The sequence below is a fragment of the Sardina pilchardus genome, chromosome 2, assembly GCF_963854185.1.
Source record: "Sardina pilchardus chromosome 2, fSarPil1.1, whole genome shotgun sequence".
Classification (NCBI taxonomy): Eukaryota; Metazoa; Chordata; class Actinopteri; order Clupeiformes; family Clupeidae; genus Sardina; species Sardina pilchardus.
Window position 1 is genome coordinate 22,696,835 of NC_084995.1, and position 23,475 is coordinate 22,720,309.

The following is a 23,475-nucleotide window of genomic DNA, read 5'->3' on the forward strand; positions in this document are numbered from 1 at the left end:
GTTACATTCTCTTCTCTGTGTCTTCTCCAATGCACAAAGGGGCAGGTTCCTCTCACTGTTTCCTGAAGGAGATGATCAGCAGCTCCTTTGTTTTTAAGGTGTTGAGTATCAGGTTGTTGGTGGAGCACCATTCAGACAGTTTGAAGTCTTTCCTGGAGGCAGATTCATCCCCATCGGGTATTAAATATATTTTTATATTAAAAATTGATGATTGTATTGGCGCTGTAGGCTGTGCAGCCATAGAGAGAGCAGAGAAGAGGGCGCTGTACACACAGCCTTGTGAGTGCTCCGTCTCAGGGTGGGGGAGCAATAGGACTGTTGGTTAAACAGTCCTATCGCTCCAAGGTCCAAGTCCATGTGTGCAGGTCACCAACAGTATGCTGGGGATGATGGTATTAAGTGGAGGAGGTCCATATACAGCATCCTCATGTCAAGTCAAGTCAAGTTTATTTAGCGCATTTCATCCACAGAGGTCAATCAATCACGTCACCTGATGTTTACAGGTGAGTCAGCGCTGTATCAGAAAGTGGATGTGCAGCAATAGGACCAGACTTTCGAAACACTGCCCCGCGGTGTGAGTGAGAGTCAGGTCAGAGTGGTTTTCACCATATTAAGCTCAATCTTTTAAGATTGAACATAGTCTGGCGAGGCTGCGCTTTTTTTCTACTGCACTTCGCGTTGCTTAAGTTTCGTTATCGTCATGTCACCGGCCAATAGCGTGCCAGGACTAGAGTATGGCCGTTTCTGATTGGAGCCAAAGGTTCTGGCAGTATTCAGAGGAAAAAGATCTGCTGGTTTCCAGCCTGAGCTGCCGGGCGAAATTCAAATTCCCCGGAAGATCGGGCAGGGTTCACCCAGCCTAACAATGGTGCAGACTTTTGGAGCATTTGGAGACAGTGCATTGGGACAGAGAGAGGTTGAAGATGTTGCTGGACACCTTTGCCAGCTGATCCGCACAGTCTGAGTGCCCACCCTGGAAATCTTTCTGGGCCAGCAGCTATCCTGGAGTTGACAGTGTGGAGCACTCCTCTGACATCATCTGTGCTTACAGTAAGTGTCAGTCTGTGGTGCTGTCAGGGTCTCTGCCTCTTCCACTATCCAAAATCTATCCGCAAAATGTAGTGATTCAGTTCCTCCTGTGGGTCATTGCTGCTGGAGATGTCTCCACTGTCTTTGCAGCTTGTGAGGTGATTGAGGCCTTTCCATGCACACCGGGGGTCACCATCACTGAAATGGTCCTCGATCTTCAGCCAGCATGCAGGCTGCCTTTGTGGCTTTAATGGCTCTCTGCCCGTTGGACCGGTCAGAACTGTAAAGTTCAGCATTTCCTAACCTGATGGTTATGTTTCAGTCCCTCAGAAGAAACAGAGAGAAGAAAAAAAAAACATGATCATTTTTTTTACTAAAATAATTTCATATCATCCCAACGCCTTCCACTGGTGGGCCCTGGCCGGCCCTCTTGCTGAGGACCACTACCTCCACCTAGTGGTAGTGAAGTAGCCTACTTGAACTAACTTGATTCACACCCCTAAGCCTAGGCCTAGGCTACTTGATTTTGCATTCTAACATGACAATGCAACACACCATGTAGATCTAGCCTACACCATGTAGGTACTCAAAAGGTGATGTTTAGGAAGAATACTACATTTTTCTTTACTAATCAGATTGTTTTTAACCAAGGAGAAAGTTGGTCTAAAGTTATTCCATAAAAACTCTTTTTCCCCTCAAAACATATCTGTTTATTTATCCACTTATTCTCCTGGTGTTTTACAAGAATTGCCGCAATAATAACTGGGGTAGGCGGCCTAGTGTAGCTACTGTTCTGATGGATAGGCTCTACCCATAGACCGGCTCTACCTAAGCTCATAACTGTTTCGGACCAAATAATACCAGAGGCTTTGAATACTCGTCTGGCGCATTGCTTTGTGGGTGTGCGCGACGAAGTAAAATGGCGGACTTGGCAAACGAAGGTAGGCATTGGGATTGAGTGTTGTTGATATAACAAAACAAAGAAATGTTTTTATAGGCGGTGCTGGTAAAGCTTTTAATTTAAAAGGTATGCAAATGCAGCATGTATGACCAGACATTCAAGTACCGATTTGTAGTATGGATTAACATGACAGATGAGATAGCTAGTATGAAAACGCCGTTAAGCTAGCATTAGCTTATTAGCTGATGCTATATTGCCATCGACTTAACTAGGTATTTTCGCAGACAACATTAGCACTGCTAGCATACAGTTCGTGGAAATGGGCAATTAGGCTGATCAACTAGCTATGCTTGCTAGCGTAGCTTTACTTAGCTGTGTTCCCGGCCTTTCTCGTCTTTGATTTTAGGCGGGGACTAGTGAAGCTGTTCTTGATCATTCTGCTAGTTGACACAAGTACCGGGTGCAAGTAAAACTCGGTCATCAAGAGACACCTCGCTGCATGCACGAGGGTTTTGGTCACCTACCCAGTTTGCAAAATAATATCAACTTTACGTACAATGGAAACAACAATGTAGCTAACGTTAGACATCCTATGTGAATCCTAGAGTCCTGGACGTTTTTTTAGCAAGCTAACCAGGTAGCCAATAACGTAATTACAAGGCGACAGTTATAAGCCTTTACCATTCAAATAGTGGAATATATTACAGCATCATCATATCTTTAGCCAATACCTGCTGTAACTTATCACGTTGGATTTGTAAAGTTTTTCGGTGGGATTCCCCTAGCAATTAGCCCCCTTCAACGTCCAATGCGTTGTGCAGTTTTTTTTTAAGTGAGCGTGGTTTACTGGCAAGAAGTAATGTTAACGGGTTAACGTCAATAACCCATTTGTGATTAACTGTTAAAGTTAGGTTACCTAGTAGCTTCGTATTTAACGTATGCCTGGCGTATACAACACTGATGGAGGCACCACTTATCGCGTACCACATGCCACCACGTTAGCTAGTCATGGATGTAGCTGTGGGTCAACATTCCAAATATTTGTTGTAATCTGCAGCTAACTTTAGCTCAGATAACTTGATTGGATCGGTTCGGGGTCAGTATACAGTAGTCAGGCCTAGTAGTGCAGTTATTTTGTGAGCTATCCTGGTGTTAGGTTATATTGGATGTGGATGATGGTCTTACTAGTCTTATGTTGTCATTCTTTTTTGAACCGATGTTACGTTTGATTAGCTGCTGGCTTGTCTGAAGCCAGTCAAACGTTGTTTTACACCTGAATACAGTCCAAGGGCATCTGTCAGCTACAGAAACTCATTTCCTTACCGTCCTCCAGCAGCGTGTTTGACAGACACAACTTGGCTGTCTCTACTTAGCCTGCTAGATAGTTAGCATGGAATAGCAGAGCCTAAGAATTGTGTATGATTTGGCAATATTAGTTTTAATAGACGTCTTTCCCTCATGCTTAATTCACTATTCTTGAATATCCGAGTTTTTGCCTTGTGTAATTGAATTCACGTATTTGGCTTGACGTAGCAGTTCAAGTCGTTAGGGTAAATTTGCGTAAACGTTTGCTGCTAGTTGGCCCCTAAGCTCCAGCTTTCTGATAGCCAGTCGGATACGCCCACCCAACCGGCTGTAATGCATCGTTTTGCTGTTTCATCCCGTTTCAACAGTTTCATCCTTGAAAGAGACAGCTCAACGTTTAGATATTATTTTTTATTTTTATTTTAGATATTCTATTAAAAACGGTTTGATATCTTATAGCCTATGGTCAAGATAGCCAGTCTGCTTTCGATAATTTTTCCCTGCCCAAATAATAGTATTATTATCCAAGTAATTAGTGTATTAGTAGTAGACTCCTGTTGTGTAGGTCTAAAGAAATTAGTATTTTTATTCAAGGGCGGGGATACAGCGGCAACATGTTTTTCAATGTTATCAAGACTACAGTATAAATACAGCGGAGGTGCTGTCTTGATTTAAGTCAAAATTGGCCGTTCTCAACCATGCTCATAAAAAACTGGATTGATTTTTGAGGCGTTTTTGTCTCAGCCAGGACTCCCATGTCCCATTTTGTGTGATATCTTGTATTGTTCGTGTAGACAGCCATGCTTTGCATGTTTTTACTTATGCTTTTATGCAGTGCAGTTCCCAAAAAGGCAATGGCTATATTTCAAGTGCAGGAGCTCTGCAATAGTAAAGAAAAGTAGCGCATTTTGGACACACAACATGTACCTGTGTGTGAGAAAACACACATTTTTAAACGGGATTGCCCACTCATGCTTTACATTCAGGTGGTAGTTTTAGGCCCACTTTCATTTGGTTGGTAAAGAGAGGCCTAATAGCAAGTTTTGGTTTAGTTATTGCTTTGTGAGTACATTATATGCATGCATGTGTCCATTTCAGTCATGCACGAGGTACAGTTTAATATCTGAGCCCAAGTAGACTGGTGTCTCAGTCCAGTAATACTCTAACCTAATTCATTTTTACTCAACATCCAAATCAGTAAGCAGTTTCTGCAGAAGTAGTGTTTCCCCTTTTTTTCAAGTTGCAGCACAAGTTTTGAGCAAGACATCATCTGTTGACACCTTTGGTCTTTGGTATGATACACCATGTGGTGGTGGAGCTTTGTTCAGCGGTTAAGCATGCATGAGATGATTTGCATTAAACAATATTGTGCCAGTTCAAGTTTGCATGAGCTATGAGTTTTGTGTTCATTTTTTTTACCTCAGTATTTGTTTATTATCTCACTAACACTGTGTTTGTTTCTCCCAAACAGAGAAGCCTGCCATAGCCCCTCCAGTCTTTGTCTTTCAGAAAGATAAAGCACAGAAGGTAAGTCTGATGCACTGTTCTCCTTAGGGCTTATTGAGTGTGGAGGAGTGTGTAGAGTGAAATTGCCACTTTGCCAGTTTAAGCTCTAGTCTCTGTCTCACTGACCCAATGGATCTTTATTTCCGTTCTATCTTTCTTTCAGCGATCGGCCGATGGGTCGAGTGCTGAAGATGGAGAGGGTGAGTGCACGTATATATTTTTAATGTGTACCTTGTAGTGTTCTTTCATGGCCCATTTAGAGAGATATTTAAATGGAGATCTAAATATCTCTTTAAGTATCCCCCATTTAATATGTTGTTGACATTTTGCATGCCATCTCTCTTGTAACCCGGAGTAACTTGAGATTAAACTATACAGTACCCTCCAGAATTATTGGCACCCTTGGTAAAAGTTGACTAAAAATAGGTCTAAAAAATTATCTTTAGGTGATTTATTGTACTCCCACAATGAAAACAATGAGGAAAAATACACCCTGCAAGGGAAGCAAATTTATTCTGAGAAAAAGGAAAATCTCATAAAGAAATAAATGTTTTTAATAAAAACACGTCACTCACAATTATTGGCACCCCTACTTGTAATACCTTCTTAAACCTCCCTTTGTCAATAAAACAACATGTAATATTCTTCTCTGACACCCCATAAAGATTGAGAATCAATACAAAGTAAGGGATTTAAGACCATTCATCTTTACAAAACCTCCCCAGATCGTCCAGATTGCTAGGTCCACACTTGTGCATTCTTCTCGTTGACTCATCCCACTGTTTTACCATGGAGTTTAGATCAGGGGACTGCTATGGCAATGTCTGAAGCTTGATTTTGTGTTCAGTAAACCATATTTGTTTTGATCTGTGCATTTGTTTTGGTTCATTGACCTGATGAATGATCCAATCATGACCAACTTTTAGGGCCTTGGCAGAGATTGTTTGATTTCCTTTGAAAATTTTCAGGTTTTTCTTGGTGTTCATGATGCCATGCACCTTAATTAGGTTCCCAAGGCCTTTGGGAATTAAAACAGCCCCACAATAGCACAGCCCCTCCACCATAATTCTGATTAGGCATGGGGTTCTTTTTAGTATAGTCATTCTTCTATGTACGCCAAAGACACATTAAGTGTTTTTAGCAAAAGAGCATAATTTTATTTTCATCTGACAATAGACCACACTCCCAGACATGTCATGGTACCATTCAGTAACTCCTGCCATTTACATTGTTCATTAAATGACTCTACTGGCTTTAACCTGACATGCTGTCTAAATAATCTATTAGCAGTGAGGTCACTTTTGAAGATTTTTGGGGGGGACTTGGTGACCCCAAGATGATAGCTTTGTCTGTAACTCTCAACAGTGGTTCTTATGGATTTTTTTGCCTATCATACCATCCTCCATACTGTGCGTGGGAGCAAAATAGCCATGGGTCTTTGTCCAAGCATGTTTGCCACATTTCCAGATGATTAGAACCTTTTAGTCATCATTTTAACTGGAAATATAGGCATTTTCAACAAAATACCTAGTTTCCATAGACATTCTCTTACTTACAAATGTCAACACAATTTCTTTTTATTTCAATTTAGTGTATTCTCTTGTCTCTCCAATGTTGAAAAATGACTAGAGGATTTAGCCTCTGAGTGACTTCATTTTCATACCATAGTGAAAAAGAACGTCATGAACTACTTCTGAAAGTTCACAGACACTCTGATTTACTTTAAAACGTTGCATTTACATAGGAAAATGCTCCTGTTAAATGTTGTACATAATATGTTTCAGGGGTGCCAATAATTGTGAGCAAGCTGTTTTTGTTAAAAATATTTATTTCTTTATGAGATTTTCCTTTTTCTCAGAATAAATTTGCTTGCCTTGCAGGGTATATTTTTCCTCATTGTTTTCATTGTGGGAGTACAATAAATCACCTAAAGATTATTTTTTATACCTATTTTTAGTCAACTTTTACCAAGGGTGCCAATAATTCTGGAGGGTACTGTATGTATGTATTTTTATTGTGATTATTTTTCATTGATGCTTAAACTTGTTATGTTTCAGATTCGGAACGGGAGGAGAGCGAATACTGTCCTCCAGTGAAGAGAGAGAGAACATCATCTTTAACACAGTTTCCTCCGTCTAACTCAGGTGAGCATGGACACTACAGCAGGTTTCATTGGTGAAGCAAGCATGCATTCTACACTCCAATGGATATGACGTCTTTGCCACGGTGAACCCTTTACCCAAATCGAAAAAGTGTGTTTGGCGTTTGGAATGTTGATCAACTATAGCCTAGTATGCTAAATTGTATTGGAAGGAGGACCACTGATGTAACCTTTTATGACACTCAGAATTTAATCTGTCATTGCAAAATGTTTCAAGAACTATTGGCTCTGATATTTGGAACTGTCTGATTATGGGTTGGAGGTTGAGGATGGAAGCCACATAAAAGGATACAGCAAATCTTGGTAGGCCAGTGTTGTAAGACCAGCCTCTGGTCTTAAGAAGTGTTGTGCTGCAGTACCATCATTTAGCACCTATTCAATTAGCTTTTTACCCTTACAGGCTACAGTATAATCAAGACACAGGAAATCACAAATAAAATGCTCCCATTTTTACTGTCTGAGGGCATGTTTGAACTGCTGAAACAGTATTTTGTTGGCTGGATTGCTCATATGTTGTGTAATATGTCTGAATCCAAACTAAATTAGATCTTATGATGGTTAAGCCTGTGAGCTCCATGTCTTGTTTGCTTGTTGACTAGCCAGTGTAAACAGTCTGCTACTGCAGTGTTTTGACTACATTTTTACAATTGATTGGTAGTTGTTGGCTGATGCCAGCTTTATGATGTTTTCCCTCTCTTTTAAGAGATGATTTGAAATGGTGATGACTATGTCTGTGGAGTAAATCTCAGGGAGACAATTATAAGCTTTGACGTGCATTGGGGAGAGTGAAGAATCGGATACGGCAGTAGTATTATCGTGCTGTTATTTTTACACCGATGGCCTTCAGACTTTAATCTGTATTTTGATCTGTGTGTGTGTTTGAGGTTCAGTTCATCTGGTAACATTGTTTTTACCCTCCTCCCCTGTTTGTCAGTTGAAGGCATTGACCTGTCTAACCTATTTCTCTCTCCCATTCTCTCCTTCCTACCCCTCCTCTGCACTCTCTCCTTCTCTACCTGGCCTCTACTCTACTTCTGTTATCTGTCCTCTCTATCCTCCTTTCATTTCCTCATCCTGTCCATGGCCTTTTCTGCACTTCTTTCTCTCTCTCTCTTCTCTCCTTTCTTTTTTTCTTCTCCTTCTCCCTCCTCTTCTCTCTGCAGTTTCAAAGAATAATGTGTTCATGCCCTCAAGTTTCTGCCAGTCTCCTACTGGGAACTCTGACTCAGAGCCAGGTGAAGTGTTATTACTTATTTGAAGCTACTGTCTCTGACACACACACACACACTCGGGCACACACACATACACATACACAGTGTATTGAACAGGGAAACACTCTCAAGACTCCTTGCGCTGCATAAATTAATCACTTGGGTGGTGTACTGGGTGCTTGGTTAAAAGCTTGTCGCTGTCCCTCTGGCTGCATTATAAACTGCCTAGCATGCATATGGAGATGATGGTGAGGATTTTGAAGCCTTGTGTCTGTGTGTGTGTCGGTGTCTGTTGGCAAAGGGGTTTGGCCGTTTGGTGCACGGCTAGCCAACGTCTGCTCGCTGCAGTCAAGCTTGTTTTTATCCACTGTAATAAGGGACTGTATTTATACTGGGTCAGGCGCGCTCTGGAGTAACCATGGTGACTGCTTCAGTTAGCGTGGAGAGGAAGAGCGAACCGGAGCGAGGAAAGGCTAGAAGGAGAGAAAAGATGTGAAAATGCCCAGAGTGTCTCGTGTGCATGTCTATTTCCGGCACCTTCCGAGACAAAGGGAAGTGGCGGCCGGGCTGGCAGTGGAGAGCACAAGGGCAGCTCCGAGCTCCGCAGTCAGCCGGAGAGAGGAGGCAGAAAATAGGCTAGCGCAGAGCGGAGAGCGGAGCGAAGCGGTCCAAGCTGAAAGGAATGTGCAGAAGTAGGTTTTCAGGCCTGAGGTGGGCTCTCGGAAGTGGTCAGCAGGGCTGCTCCTGCTTCGCTGGGCTGTCACTGTGAAGCGCCTCTGGGGGCTGGGGGTTGAGGAAGCACCAGGCGTGGTGAGGCATCTGGGGGTGGGAGGTGCGTTGTGTCAGAGGAGAAGCAATCCTGGGAGATACTTTTAAGAGAAACCTTGAAAAAGGCCAACTGGCCGAAACGTTGGTGTCAATACATTTGAGAAATTTGAGAACCGAGTGTGCGGCAACATAATCTTTTTTCTATACATTTACGTCCTGTGCCAGCACCTTAAAGGGTGTGCATTTTTTTCATTTTTTCTTATTTAGATACTTTGAGTTGGTCAGCAATCGTAGAGTTGGCTGTTAGACTATTAGTGCAGTGTGTTGATACGGATCCTGTATCTTGCTTTCACCCTGGTTTTGTTTTTTTTGTTGGTTTGTGCCCTGACAAGTACAAAGTAATATGGAGATTAGGTGAATTCACACTGCGGAAAGTGTTATGAAAGTGCTATGAATATTAGGCCTGTGTTGAGACTAGATTAGTTTCCAGGTCCACTGGCCCTGTTAATCCGGTCAAGATAGATTAGTGTAAAGAGGGAACGCCACTGTTAAGAGGAACCCACACCGTGTGCTTGTGAAGAGTGCTATGTTGAGGGCAGATATGACGGCGTTCAGTGCTGTTTGAGTTGATGTTTAGGCTAAGACATGATTAGCGTGAGTCTTAACAGCAGTGGTTGGTGCGGTACATCGTTGCCATCCTGAAACATTTGTTGTTCTTCCACGTGAATCATTTGCCTCAGGCAGACTTTCTATATTTACGGTCTTGTTTCATTAGTGCTCCAATGGGAAAGGAGGCTGTTTCACTGATGAAGTTTGTCCTGAAGACTTGAATCAGTGATGAGAGAAGTAGTTGCAAGTAGGACTGCAACATTTATGTTTTATGTTTTATGTTTTTAGCTGATGCTTTTGTCCAAAGTGACTTACATTGATGACCTCAGTTAACTACTCATCAGTTACTAAATCAGTTGCTAAAAACTGTTTATTTTAGTGTTGATGTAAAGTAAATAAAAAATAAATAGAATTATCAGAATAATAGCAGTAATTATATACATACAACACATGGCTCTGTACAGACAACAGACAAGATATTTTCTCACGATTTTCTGACATTCTATCCATCAAACAACTAACTGATTCATTGACGGATTAGAACTCGACTCTGAAAATTGTTAGTTGTAGCCGTAGTTGCAAGAGCTCTAATAAAGAGTATCAATTTAATATAGTGTTCTGTACGCATGCGATAGACACACACAATGTTATAAGAAAAATAAAAAAGATAATAATAATGGTACAGATTGTAGGATTTGGTTGCATTCAATGGTCAGGTCGATGAATTGTATCCAACTAAATACCTTTCCATTTCCACATGTGTGGACGAAACAGGGTGGTCGTCAATTGGCCAAAAAATGTGAAAGACCTCTAGTGGCAAAGAGTTGCTCTACCGTCACTGTCAATTACGCATCACAAGTATGTTACATCACCTGTGATAGAAAATAATTTGTGCCGAAAATGAGCACTCCTTTATTTTTGACGCACGTCTCGGAAGCCCACCCAAGTGTGTTGTTATGACTGAGCGCCAGAGTGGCTCACTACAGAATACTGAAGAAGCTGTGGTATTGAGCTGTGCCAGATAAAGCACTTTGCATTGCAGGATCGGGCACACACGTACACCTAACCCGCAGACATTCCTCTTCTGATTCAACCACAGCTAGACAGGAAATGCACATAATTTGCCTTTTTTATCCTTTGTTTTTGTACACCTCTTTTTTTTGTTCTTTCACAAACCTGCCATCTACGATTAAGTGGTCTGGCGTGGTTCCCTCAGCCTCCTCACCGTTCGCTTGGTGTTGATGTTGTGTTTGTAGTCAGTAGCAGTTCAGACAGCCCAGCCACACCGACAGAACACATTCTCAGTTTGTTCACGCTGAGCTTCCTTCTGCTCTACCAACACTTGGAAGTAGCAAGGAGACGAGGCGCAGATGCGATGTGCTGCTGCACATTCAGTGGCTGCAAGTGCAACCAATCCTTTACTTTACCAAAGCTTTACTTTCACACACCCAACTGATTCACCCACTCAACTGATTGATGCCTGTCTGATGCATGACTCGGGTAGCTGTGTTCACGTTGCTTGCTGTTGCTGCTGTTGTGCAGCAATGTGTGTTTTACTGTTCAAATCCGGTCCAGTTCTTGGCTAACGTGAGTTCTACCGTCTGTCCACAGAGGAGAAGCCTGTGGGATTCCGCCTGAAGCCTCCGACGCTTATTCACGGCCAGGCGCCCAGCGCAGGTAAGGGTGCTTATCCCTGGGCCATGCTAACACAGGTGGGGTTGTGTGTATGGGGAGGCTGTGCAAGCTTTCTGACCTTAGGCATAAAGACACCCTTTAAGAGGGATGTGGTTTCAGGCAAAGGAGTTAAGGATTATGTTGTTTTGCTGTGCTGTTAGATCATTTGGGCATTTCTCCCAGACTGATTTTTAAGCTGTGTGTGTTTGGGGTGTGGAGAAGCAGGTGGTACTGGAAGTGTGTGTGTGTGAGGGAGAGTTAAAGAGGGTGAGTGTAAACAGTGTGGAGAAACCATAGGTTGAGGGCCTATGTTGGGTGTCAGGGATGAACGTGGTGTGTGTGTGCATGTTGGCGGAGGCGAGTGGCTTGATTGGTGTGTGTATGTGTGTATGTGTGTGTATTGAGTTGGGTCAGGGTTGAGCGTTGAGGTCAGCCTGTGTGTGGGGCGTTCAGCTTCAGATCCAATCCATTAGCAGGTTCTTTTGCAGGCGTGCCCAGCCAGAAGCCCAAGGAACCGCAGCGCAGCGTCCTCCGGCCTGCAGTCCTGCAGGCGCCGCCCACCAAGACCTACACAGAGTCCAGTGAGTCCACACACACACACACACACACACACACACACACACACACACACACACACACACACTGAGCACACACCGCCCACCAAGATCCACAGAGTCCATGCTTGGCTTAACTCCTCGCACGCAGACCAGCATGCATGTTTTTACAAACACACTTACCCACCCTCACCCATTATATCTAATAACTGGTACAGTTACACACACACACACAAATATATGACCCTGCAAAGCGAAACCAGTCGCTTTGGTAAAATTTACAAAATTAAGTCATTGTGCGGACATGAACGGCCATAGACTACGCTTTCCAACGAAATGTATCGAGGGTAAACTATCGCTAAGATAACCGCATCCAAAGTTGACATGGCTCTCCCGTCACAATATGCCAGAAGAGGAGAAATCACCTTTTTAAGCGGCGTGGACAACGGGAATGACTGCTAATGTGTTGAATCTTCACCGGGTGAAATGAGTTCCCGATATGAAACTGTAGACTGTATACTGTCGAATTATGCGAAAACGTGAAATTCAACATTTTAACCCGGAAGTTTGTTTATTGTGGATTTTCTCAAAAATAGCATTGTGCGCAAAGCAACTGATTTCGCTTTGCAGGGTCACATATAACCTCAAGTCTGAGTCCAGGAAGAAGATTTATTCTGGCATATATACTTAGTTTAGCAGATGTATGTATCGCAAATAACTGGTGTTCTGCTCCATAAGATGACTACTCACCATTGTGTAGATGTGTGCTGTGCATGTGCTGGTCAGAAGGCTTGTTTTGTAATCCTGTCCTGGCCTTTCCTCTCACCTGTAGAATCAAGTTGTGGGACAAATGGCGTGGGGACACTCTCGGATGGAGCAACAGAGTCTCCGACTGTCATCCAGAACAACGTAGAAAAATCGGACAAACCACAGGTGAGGGACACGTCTGACCAAGAGTAGTGTCATCATGCATCTTGCTTTATTACACTGCTCTTCATAATGCTGAAGAATGGTCCACTCACGTGCAAACTATTTGTTTGGAAAAGCCACAAGAAAAAAAATAAAGAAGAGAGAGACATCATGTGGGGTTTATTTATTAGTTTTGGCAAGTAGCCATATAAGAAGTGGAGTAATGTATAGTCATTATCGAAAAAAAAGTTTTTTTCAGGGCGAACGAAGTCCCCTCAGCTGGCACATTGGGGTCCAGTTCGCCCTGTCTGGACATATTTTCCCAATAATGGCCGCTTTTCTATACATTATGTACCCTTATGTGACGTGTACCTGTATTACTTCATCTACATGTATACTGTTTTTTTATATTCAGAGATTGCTGGACGCATAAGTATCATTCAAGGTTGTCAAAATGTTATAGCAGACATATGTTGTTGTTTGAAACGGTATAGTGATTGTGTCCTTTAGGTGTGTAGAACCACTTCAGTAAGTGTTTTTATTTTATTTTCATTTCATTTTTTAAGTGCACTTTGTCTGCATTTTTCGCACAGCAGAATGATGACAAGGACCATGGGAGTGAACCAAGTGGGCAGAATAATGAGAAGAAGGATCCACTCAATGAGTCCAGTTTTGTGTTTGGCCAGAACATCAGAGAACGGGCCAAGGTGAGCGTGTCCAGTATGTCTTTGAAAACACAAAGATTGTAACCAATTCCCATTTAGCTCTTTCAAGTTTTCTTCAGCGAGATTTTCATCAAAATGTAATCTGGTCAGGGTAGCGTTTACGGAAATGCACAATACAGATGCAAACTCCTCACCTTTTTGATGTCAAGATAGATCAGCCATAGGTCACGAGATTCATGCAGGTGAGAAATTATTGGGTAGGGGTAATTTTGAAAAGGTGGTAAGGACACTGCCTGTTTACTTGTAATAACTTGAAATCACCATGTAATTCCCATGTTTCCTGGTGAAAAATGCAAATTGAGGAAGAAGTTGAATAGAGACACAGCTACTGACTGCATGCCATGTTTGAATGATCACTTGAGGTCTTGAGCTTGTTGGGTTGCAGATTTTTAGCATGTAGAATGTTTGTGTGACTGTGTAGGTGGAAGAGAACAGCAGTGCAGCCAATGACACGAAAGACCCTGCCACGCCAGATTCTCAGCCAGGTGGAACGAATTATTTCCTGCAGTATATAGGTACCCCCAGGTAACGCCTATTTCCATATATTTTCAAATATAATTTGAATAATATGTTGTTACTGGGTAGCAGTTCCCAGTAGAACAAATATTGATTCTGGCCTTTTTCTCAGCTCTCAGAATGCAACAAACAACACAGACAAGGAGGCCAAGTTTGTCTTTGGGCAGAATATGTCGGAGCGAGTGTTGGTGAGTCTATGTTTTCACAAGGCTTTAGAAGTGGGACCCTGAAGACACAAATTCATGTTTAACCAGCATTCGCCTTTAGGCATATGCTGTGTGTATTTAACTTGTTTAAATATTTTTTAAAAACACACAGCCAACTCATTGTAAAAGATTATTCATCCACTGAAAAACCTGTGTGTGTGTGTGTGTGTTTGCAGAGCCCCCCCAAAGGTGGCGAGGGCGTGGAGAGCGGGAGGGAGAGCCCGGCTCCTGTGTCTGAGCCCTCCTCTCAGGAGGCCACGCCGGAGAAGGGTGAGTCCTCTCTCCTCCAGCACAGCGCTTCACCGCCCCCTGGGGACAGGGGGGATACACTCCGCTCTCACCAAGCGCAGGGAATGAGAATGCACTTATCAACGGGTTTTTGTCTGTCTGTGTGTGTGTGTGTGTGTGTGTGTGAGAGAGAGAAGTTGTAGAGTTTCTTTTTGCAGTTTTAACTGATTAGAGGAAATGCGTGTTCCCCGAGACTTCCGATGATTTTTGTCTCTATCAGTTTTGAAGTTGACCGCTCATCATTCATTGACTAAAATTCAGCCACATTCGAGTCCCAAGATCTCATCTCAAGATTTCATGATTGGCTTAATGGTGACTGGAGCAGGAGGACGCTGTTGATACTGAGCCCACTCTCTGCTGCACCCTTCTCATACAGTACCCTCCAGAATTATTGGCACCCTTGGTAAAAGTTGACTAAAAATAGGTCTAAAAAATAATCTTTAGGTGATTTATTGTACTCCCACAATGAAAACAATGAGGAAAAATACACCCTGGAAGGGAAGCAAATTTATTCTGAGAAAAGGTAAAATCTCATAAAGAAATAAATGTTTTTAATAAAAACACGTCACTCACAATTATTGGCACCCCTACTTGTAATACCTTCTTAAATCTCCCTTTGTCAATAAAACAGCATGTAATATTCTTCTCTGACACCCCATAAAGATTGAGAATACAAAGTAAAGGATTTAAGACCATTCATCTTTGCAAAACCTCCCCAGATCGTCCAGATTGCTAGGTCCACACTTGTGCATTCTTCTCGTTGACTCATCCCACTGTTTTTCTATGGAGTTTAGATCAGTGGGGTATACTACGAATCTCGATTAGTGCGTTAGCGAGGTATGTTGCGCTCAAAGCCAGGGTATGCTGTCATACGAAAGTGGATTTGTTTTAGCGTCGCTGTATCACCATGGTATCTTATGCTCGCAACCAAACCTGGTCGGGAGCAGGTTATGTGCTTAGTTATAGCTCAAATCGTGAAAAGTCACCGCCCTCTGACCAATTCTAACCAATCCATTATCTTGAAAAACGAAGTTATCTCACGTGTGCTAATCTGTCAAACTTCGAACAGGTTCAGCCCCGCCTCTGCAAACATTTTGAATCTCGAAGGCGCGTTTAACTATGTTGCGCGTGCAAATATGTCACTACTATGGACGTGCATACCATGCAATATTTGATGACTATCGATTTTTTGATGTTATGGGTTAGACACTAAAAAAGACCACCCTAGATTTCTCTGCCGCTCATAAATGCGGAAGTAATCGTTGGTTAACCTAGGCTGTCTTGTGCGTCTCCACGTTTCCCGATTGGTCAAAGTCACCCCAACCACGAGAACGCGCACAGATCTGAGCTGAAAGCCTAGTTGGACAAATTCATCCTTGAGTGAGTTTCGTAGTACCACTCAACTCTGATTGCGACTTTCGTTTTTAGCAATCCAGGTTATCCAAAGAAAACCTGGTTATGTTCAACGAGATTCGTAGTATACCCCACTGGGGACTGCTATGGCAATGTCTGAAGCTTGATTTTGTGTTCAGTAAACCATATTTGTTTTGATCTGTGCATTTGTTTTGGTTCATTGACCTGATGAATGATCCAATCATGACCAACTTTTAGGGCCTTGGCAGAGATTGTTTGATTTCCTTTGAAAATTTTCAGGTTTTTCTTGGTGTTCATGATGCCATGCACCTTAATTAGGTTCCCAAGGCCTTTGGGAATTAAAACAGCCCCACAATAGCACAGCCCCTCCACCATAATTCTGATTAGGCATGGGGTTCTTTTTGGTATAGTCATTCTTCTATGTACGCCAAAGACACCTTAAGTGTTTTAGCAAAAGAGCATAATTTTATTTTCATCTGACAATAGACCACACTCCCAGACATGTCATGGTACCATTTAGTAACTCCTTCCATTTACATTGTTCATTAAATGACTCTACTGGCTTTAACCTGACATGCTGTCTAAATAATCTATTAGCAGTGAGGTCACTTTTGAAGATTTTTGGGGGGGACTTGGTGACCCCAAGATGATAGCTTTGTCTGTAACTCTCAACAGTGGTTCTTATGGATTTTTTTGCCTATCATACCATCCTCCATACTGTGCGTGGGAGCAAAATAGCCATGGGTCTTTGTCCAAGCATGTTTGCCACATTTCCAGATGATTAGAACCTTTTAGTCATCATTTTAACTGGAAATATAGGCATTTTCAACAAAATACCTAGTTTCCATAGACATTCTCTTACTTACAAATGTCAACACAATTTCTTTTTATTTCAATTTAGTGTATTCTCTTGTCTCTCCAATGTTGAAAAATGACTAGAGGATTTAGCCTCTGAGTGACTTCATTTTCATACCATAGTGAAAAAGAACGTCATGAACTACTTCTGAAAGTTCACAGACACTCTGATTTACTTTAAAACGTTGCATTTACATAGGAAAATGCTCCTGTTAAATGTTGTACATAATATGTTTCAGGGGTGCCAATAATTGTGAGCAAGCTGTTTTTGTTAAAAATATTTATTTCTTTATGAGATTTTCCTTTTTCTCAGAATAAATTTGCTTGCCTTGCAGGGTATATTTTTCCTCATTGTTTTCATTGTGGGAGTACAATATATCACCTAAAGATTATTTTTTATACCTATTTTTAGTCAACTTTTACCAAGGGTGCCAATAATTCTGGAGGGTACTGTATCTATTCAGTTCATAAGTCCGACGTCACGGGCCCAACAGGTTTTTTCATGAAAAGACGTTTACTTGCGCAGCCAGACAGTTTTTCAACTCGTAAACTTTGTCATCACTTCCGTTTTAACAATTGTAAAACAAAATCGCTACTGTAGCTGTGCAGCCAGATGATACATTCAAGGGTAACGTCCAGGCTTCCGCGGAAAATGGGATTTGATTAGATTGAGGCAACTAGTCAGTAGTAAGAGGACAATTTTCTTAAAGGCTAAAAACAAGCGAGTCTGAAAGCCGTTGGACCCGGAAAAAGATTTATTATCCCATTATCATCACTTCAAAAACGAATAGTTAACCAAACTGTCAGTAGTCCTTCAGATAGCCAAATCCTCCTGGGCTCTGGTCTGAGCTGTACTCAGCCTGGTCCTCTGCAAGCCTTTCTTGCCTGCAGAAGGATTGTAGAGTAACCGGTGGAAGAAAGTAAAGTTTCCAAGTTGTCACGATTTGGTGCCGTAGAGTTTGAGATCTTGTGCCATATTAGATTGCAATAGAATAACAATAGGTTTTGTTGCCATGGTGAGGGTAGCGAATCCGCACTCCGTTTGTCATCACAACAACAGTGGCCAACAGCGTGACTTAGCACCTGGTTAGACTATTCAAAAGAATGTAGTCACACTGGACCTATTGGAATAGATACACTCATGCATGGTTACCTCACTGGGGGGTTATTGCAACACCACATTGCTTCTGGGATGCCCATAGTGTGGTCCTATAGCAAATGTTAGTTGAAAAGCGCTTTTGCACGACTCTTTTGTGGGGACAGGTGCGTTGGATCAGGTAAAGGTAACCAGTTGTACTTTATAGGGAAAATCTCGCATGACATGCGTAATGGACCTATAGGACAGTTTGCAAGCTATGTTGTGGGCTAGGTTTGCTGCAAGTGTGTGTGTGTGTATGTATGTGTGTGTGATGAATCTGCTGTCTGCTGTTCCATTTCCCGTCCCAGCCTCTGCAGCGGCGGCGGCGGTGGCGTCGGCAGCGGCTGCAACGGCAGCGCCAGCAGCCAACAGCGTGGCGGAGTCTCTGGAGGAGTCGGCGGCGGCCTACACCAAAGCCACGGCCAAGAAGTGCATCCTGGAGAAGGTGGAGGTGCGCACCGGCGAGGAGTCGGAGAGCAACGTGCTACAGGTGGGCCTCCTCACCTCACCTCACCTGCGCTGCAGCCAGGCCCCGCGCCATGATCTGCAGTATCAGTATTTTTGATTTGATTTTGAATCTGATCAGTGTTGTTTGTTGTGGATGTTGTACCGGTGACCCTAATGGCTGCCGGGGGGTGTTGGGATGTCCTCCACAGATGCAGTGCAAGTTATTTGTGTTCGACAAGACGGCGCAGTCGTGGATCGAGCGAGGACGGGGCCTGCTGCGGCTCAACGACATGGCCTCCACTGAGGACGGCACGTTACAGTCCAGATTAGGTACGGCCACCGCTTGTCCTAAAGCTGTCTGGTCGGGGGTATTTACCCGGACAGGGAGAGAGCAAGGGTTAATCGGCACTTAATCTGCCTTTGTTTTGTTTTCCTTTTTCCCCCTCACCTCACTTGCTCTCTTTCTCTCCTTGGTCTTTGCTCTCTCTCACTCTCACTCACTTTTCCTGCTTTTTCTCTCATATTCTCTCTCTCTCTGTCTCTCTCTTTCTCTCTCTCTCCTCTCTCTCATTCTTATTCTCTCTCTTGGTCTCTCTATCTCTCTCTCTCTCTCTCTTTCTATCTCTCTGTCCCCCCCTCAGTGATGCGCACCCAGGGGAGTCTGCGCCTGATCCTCAACACTAAGCTGTGGCCTCAGATGCAGGTGGACAAGGCCAGCGAGAAGAGTGTCCGCATCACTGCCATGGACACTGAGGACCAGGGGGTCAAAGTCTTCCTCATATCGGTATGCAGGATAAACAAGTAACAGGTGTAGGTCACCTGGTGAAGAAGTTCTATCATCTGAGATCATATGAAATGTTGGCCTGATTTTGCCTTAGACTTAATAGACACTGCGACTTTGATCCTATGAAGTGCACTGAAAGTCTGAACACCTCATTAATAGCATTTAAAAATGTATTAATAGCATTTTAGGTATATGGTATAATATTGACTGAAAAATATTCACAATATGGAAATGGATTTAGAAACAATACAGCTTCACTGGCATTGCCCTTCTCTGAACCCTTCTTTCTTTCTTTCTTTCTTTCTTTCCCCCCCAGGCCAGTTCTAAGGACGCAGGGCAGTTAGCAGCTGCGCTACACCACCGCATCCTGGCCCTAAAGAGCCGGGCGGATCAGGAGCCCGAGCCGGCCCCACTAGGCCCTGGGCCTGAGGTGCCCCAGTCCAACGAGGACGACAGCGACGACGAGCCCAACGGTGCAGAGGGGGCCACGGCCAACACCAGCGGTACATATACACACACTTATCTCCCTCAACAATGGAATTCTCTTCTCTGATTGGCTGATGGGGTGGCCATTAACTTCGTATAACCTGCTACCTCTGAAGTAGTTCCCGTATCACACTTGAATATTAATTCGCCAAACTCGTTGCTAAGTTTAAATGAACTGTCACGTTGCATCCAAGCTGAAATACAGACGTGCAGAACCATAGTAACATTGTAGCATATGACGGAGGTGGATTGTAGCTAGTTGGATGCCATGTAGGCTATAAAAGTAGCGATCTTTCAAAGTTAAAGTTAATCAGAATCCTGGGAAATGCCCCCTTGACAACGGCAGAGATAGAACTAACGACTGGCTTTTGGCCGTAGCAACTAGCCATTTAGAACTAACGACTGGCTTTTGGCCATAGCAACTATCCATTTAGAACTAGTAACGGCAGTTTTGTCCTGCAAGTAGAAAGTTGATATGTGGCGGAAAGTAGTCCCACAGTCAAGACAGTTTTAGCGATGTTAACGGACGCAACGGTGGAATAAAACGATGTTCTAAATATACAGGTTATGAATGCAAACGGGAGATAAGCGGGATAACGGCCTTCGAGGTCGACCGGTTCGATGGAAATAATGGCACGGCGGAGGTAACTCCGTCTCCGTGCTTCGCACGTCGCCGGAGTTCTAGACCTCCACCTAGCCATTATTTCCATCGAACCGGTCACCTCGTCGGCCGTTATCCCTTACTTACAGTGCCTATAGAAAGTTATCATACCCTTTTGAAATAGTTGCTTTTTCTGTCTTACAGCCTGAAATCAAAACCCATTTTTTAAAAAAATCTTTTCCAGTTTTATTTACAAATGTAGCTGTACAACATCAAAATAATGAAAAAAAAGTCAACAGTTCTGAAAATTAATAAAAAATTAAAAACTAGAATAACAGGGTTGGAAAAGTCATCATACCCCTGACTTAATACTTTGTAAAGCTTCCTTTTGCTTTCATTACAGCTATCAATCTGTTTGGATATGTCTCTATTATAGCTTTGCACACCTAGATAGGGGAATATTTGCCCAATTTTCCGTGCAGAAATGTTAAAATTTCGTCAAATTCTGTAGGGAATGGCGATGGACTGCTCTCTTCAAGTCAATCCACATATTTTCTATAGGATTTAAGTCAGGGCTCTGACTTTGCCACTCAAGGATATTCACCATCCTATCCTTAAGCCACTGCTTTGTTCTTTTGGCAGTATGTTTAGGATTGTTGTCGTGTTGGAAGGCGAATGACCTCCCCATCCTCAGCTGTTTAGGAGAGGGACGCAGGTTTTCCTCAAGAATTTTGGTGTACTTGGCAGCATCCATTTTCCCTTCTATCCTGACCAATTGCCCAGTCCCCGCTGAAGAGAAACATCCCCAAAACATAATGTTGCCCCCACCATGCTTCAAAGTAGGTATGGTGTGTTTTGGGTGTGTTTGGGTGTGTATACTGTGTTTGGTTAGCGCCTGGAGCTCAGTCCAAAAACTTCAATCTTAGTCTCCAAAAAGTTCGATCTTAGTCTCATCTGACCATATAAGGTTTTTCCACATGGTAGCAGAATATTCCAGATGTGTTTTTGCACTGAACTCCAAGCGCAATGTTTGGCGAAAACCAACACAGTACACCACCCAAAACACACCATACCTAGTGTGAAGCATGGTGGGGGCAACATTATGTTGTGGGGATGTTTCTTTTCAGCGGGAACTGGGCAATTGGTCAGGATAGAAGGGAAAATGGATGCTGCCAAGTACACCAAAATTCTTGAGGAAAACCTGCGTCCCTCTCCTAAACAGCTGAGGATGGGGAGGTCATTCGCCTTCCAACACGACAATAATCCTAAACATACTGCCAAAAGAACAAAGCAGTGGCTTAAGGATAGGATGGTGAATATCCTTGAGTGGCAAAGTCAGAGCCCTGACTTAAATCCTATAGAAAACATGTGGATTGACTTGAAGAGAGTAGTCCATCGCCATTCCCTACAGAATTTGACTAAATTTTAACATTTCTGTACGGAAAATTGGGCAAATATTCCCCTATCTAGGTGTGCAAAGCTATAATAGAGACATCCAAACAGATTGATGGCTGTAATGAAAGCAAAAGGAAGCTTTACAAAGTATTAAGTCAGGGGTATGATGACTTTTCCAACCCTGTTATTCTAGTTTTTAATTTTTTTATTAATTTTCAGAACTGTTGACTTTTTTTTCATTATTTTGATGTTGTACAGCTAAATTTGTTAATAAAACTGGAAAAGATTTTTTTTAAAATGGGTTTTGATTTCAGGCTGTAAGACAAAAAAAGTAACTATTTCAAAAGGGTATGATGACTTTCTATAGGCACTGTATATGCACACACTTGTATGCACACACACAGGACATACGCATGTATGAAGAGTCTTTTGAAGAGTACTATGAATTTATATTATGCAAACTGGGCCTTTACCATATCATTAACAACATTAACCAGTCATACAGTCATGTGCTGTGTTGGATCCTGGGTATATTGAAACAATCTCTCTCTCCCTGCAGGTACCTCTGAAGGAGGGGAAGCCCAGGAGGCCGGGGGGACATAGCATCTCTGGCATCTGCCTGCTAGGAAGCTGCTGTACAGGGATTTTTTTTTCTTTTTTTTTTTTCCTTTCCGAGCAGGCATCTCCATGGACAGCCCGTAACCAACTCGGGTCCCTCAAACAAGTGCAGTCCAGTGGATAGTAGACGTCTAACCCTGTGTCGGAATCCTTCACCCTACTTGTGCAGTTGTTTTTTTTTCTTGTTTTTCCCCTCTTTTTTCCTCTGCATTTAAATGTAAATCTGGAATTTTTGGAATTATCAGTGTGTTTTTTTTTTTTATTATTCTCTCTTTGTTTGTTTGGTTTATTTTTTTGACTGCAAGAAAAAAAGACTTTTCCATTTTGGTTTAGGACTTGGAATCTCATCATATTGATGAGAGCGAGGGAGCTCCTCTACATTTTGAATACGGCACATGTTTCTAAATATGGGACCTTTTTTTATTCTTCGCCAAGCCACAGCTTGCTGTCACCTGGGACCTTCCAGAAGGATGACACACTCACTGTTGACCAGTCATGTCACTAATGGTTACAGCACCCGTTGGACTCTCATCCCCGCCTTGCCCCGCCCCTCCCCATCCCGCCCTGCCCCTCCCCTCCCCTCTCCTCTCCATCCCTCTGTCTTCATATCCTCTGTCTCATCTAGTAAAACATTCACTCAAACTCTAATTTATTTTTCAGACTTTTTTTTTTTTTTTTGATAATTTTATTTGATATAAAACCACATCTACATACATATGCACTGGTTAGTAGGTTAAGCCAATATCATTTAGTCCTCCACAGTGGTAGTTAAATCTTGTTGTTGGCTTGTTGAATAGATTAATCCAACAACTGAGGCTATCATACTTTGAAATTTGTGTTTTAGGGCTTACAGGCACGAGAATCTCACCCCTCGCCGTGTATGTACTTCTTGTCTCCCTTTGTTTGTGGTTCAATATCCACTAGATGTTGCAGTTAATTTGGTCCATTTTTTTTCTTAGACATTCTACATGAATTTAAAAACACAGCCTTTCAGATTTGGGTTTTTATTTCTGATGGTTTGTATTGTTTTGCAACATTTTTATTGATATATTAACTTTTTATCCATTCTCAGAACCCAAGTTGAAATTAAGGTTTATTTTGTGTGGTAAGAGTTTGAATGAAATCTTGTCTGTCCAATCCTTGAATGTCCTGTTAATTTCATATAACACCATTTAATAGGATCCCATGCTTCCTACACTTTACAGAATAAATCTTTAAAACCAGACAAATTAAATGGTGCCCTGAGATTGAGTTTCTTTGATCTCTGACTAATGATGGAACAAATATTTAGCTCAGGAGTTGTATGCCAGTGTTGGTGTTAGAAAGACCAAGGATGTATTTTAAATATGTCAATTTAATAATAATAATAAAAGAGTATTTCATGTAATTTAGTGACTAACTAGGATAAATTATTT

At 42.5% G+C, this 23,475-nt stretch overlaps 1 protein-coding gene across 5 annotated transcripts; it reads left to right on the forward strand.

Annotated features, from left to right (window-relative positions):
- Positions 1 to 1,903: 1,903 nt before the first annotated feature.
- On the forward strand, positions 1,904 to 23,447 carry ranbp3b (RAN binding protein 3b). Of its 5 annotated transcripts, none has more exons than XM_062522209.1 (17): positions 1,904 to 1,970; positions 4,707 to 4,762; positions 4,905 to 4,941; positions 6,799 to 6,885; positions 8,066 to 8,137; positions 11,102 to 11,167; positions 11,641 to 11,745; positions 12,551 to 12,651; positions 13,221 to 13,334; positions 13,774 to 13,877; positions 13,981 to 14,056; positions 14,251 to 14,344; positions 18,038 to 18,219; positions 18,386 to 18,506; positions 18,818 to 18,960; positions 19,277 to 19,463; positions 22,002 to 23,447. In XM_062522209.1, exons 1-17 carry the CDS (start codon positions 1,949 to 1,951, stop codon positions 22,043 to 22,045), a joined length of 1,611 nt encoding a protein of 536 aa, XP_062378193.1. In that variant the 5' UTR covers positions 1,904 to 1,948; the 3' UTR covers positions 22,046 to 23,447. The 5 variants fall into 5 exon arrangements, with proteins under 5 accessions (XP_062378193.1, XP_062378200.1, XP_062378209.1 ...); XM_062522216.1 differs by having other exon boundaries at positions 1,918 to 1,970; positions 13,224 to 13,334; XM_062522225.1 differs by having other exon boundaries at positions 1,918 to 1,970; positions 11,653 to 11,745.
- The last annotated feature ends 28 nt before the right edge of the window (positions 23,448 to 23,475 follow it).

What these genes read in the sequence shown, in the direction of transcription:
- ranbp3b (XM_062522209.1), top strand. Translation starts at nt 1,949, where the DNA reads ATGGCGGACTTGGCAAACGAAG. An exon ending in CAGTATATAGGTACCCCCAG is followed by an intron (nt 13,878 to 13,980) that starts GTAACGCCTATT and finishes CCTTTTTCTCAG; the next exon opens with CTCTCAGAATGCAACAAACA. An exon ending in TCAAAGTCTTCCTCATATCG is followed by an intron (nt 18,961 to 19,276) that starts GTATGCAGGATA and finishes TTTCCCCCCCAG; the next exon opens with GCCAGTTCTAAGGACGCAGG.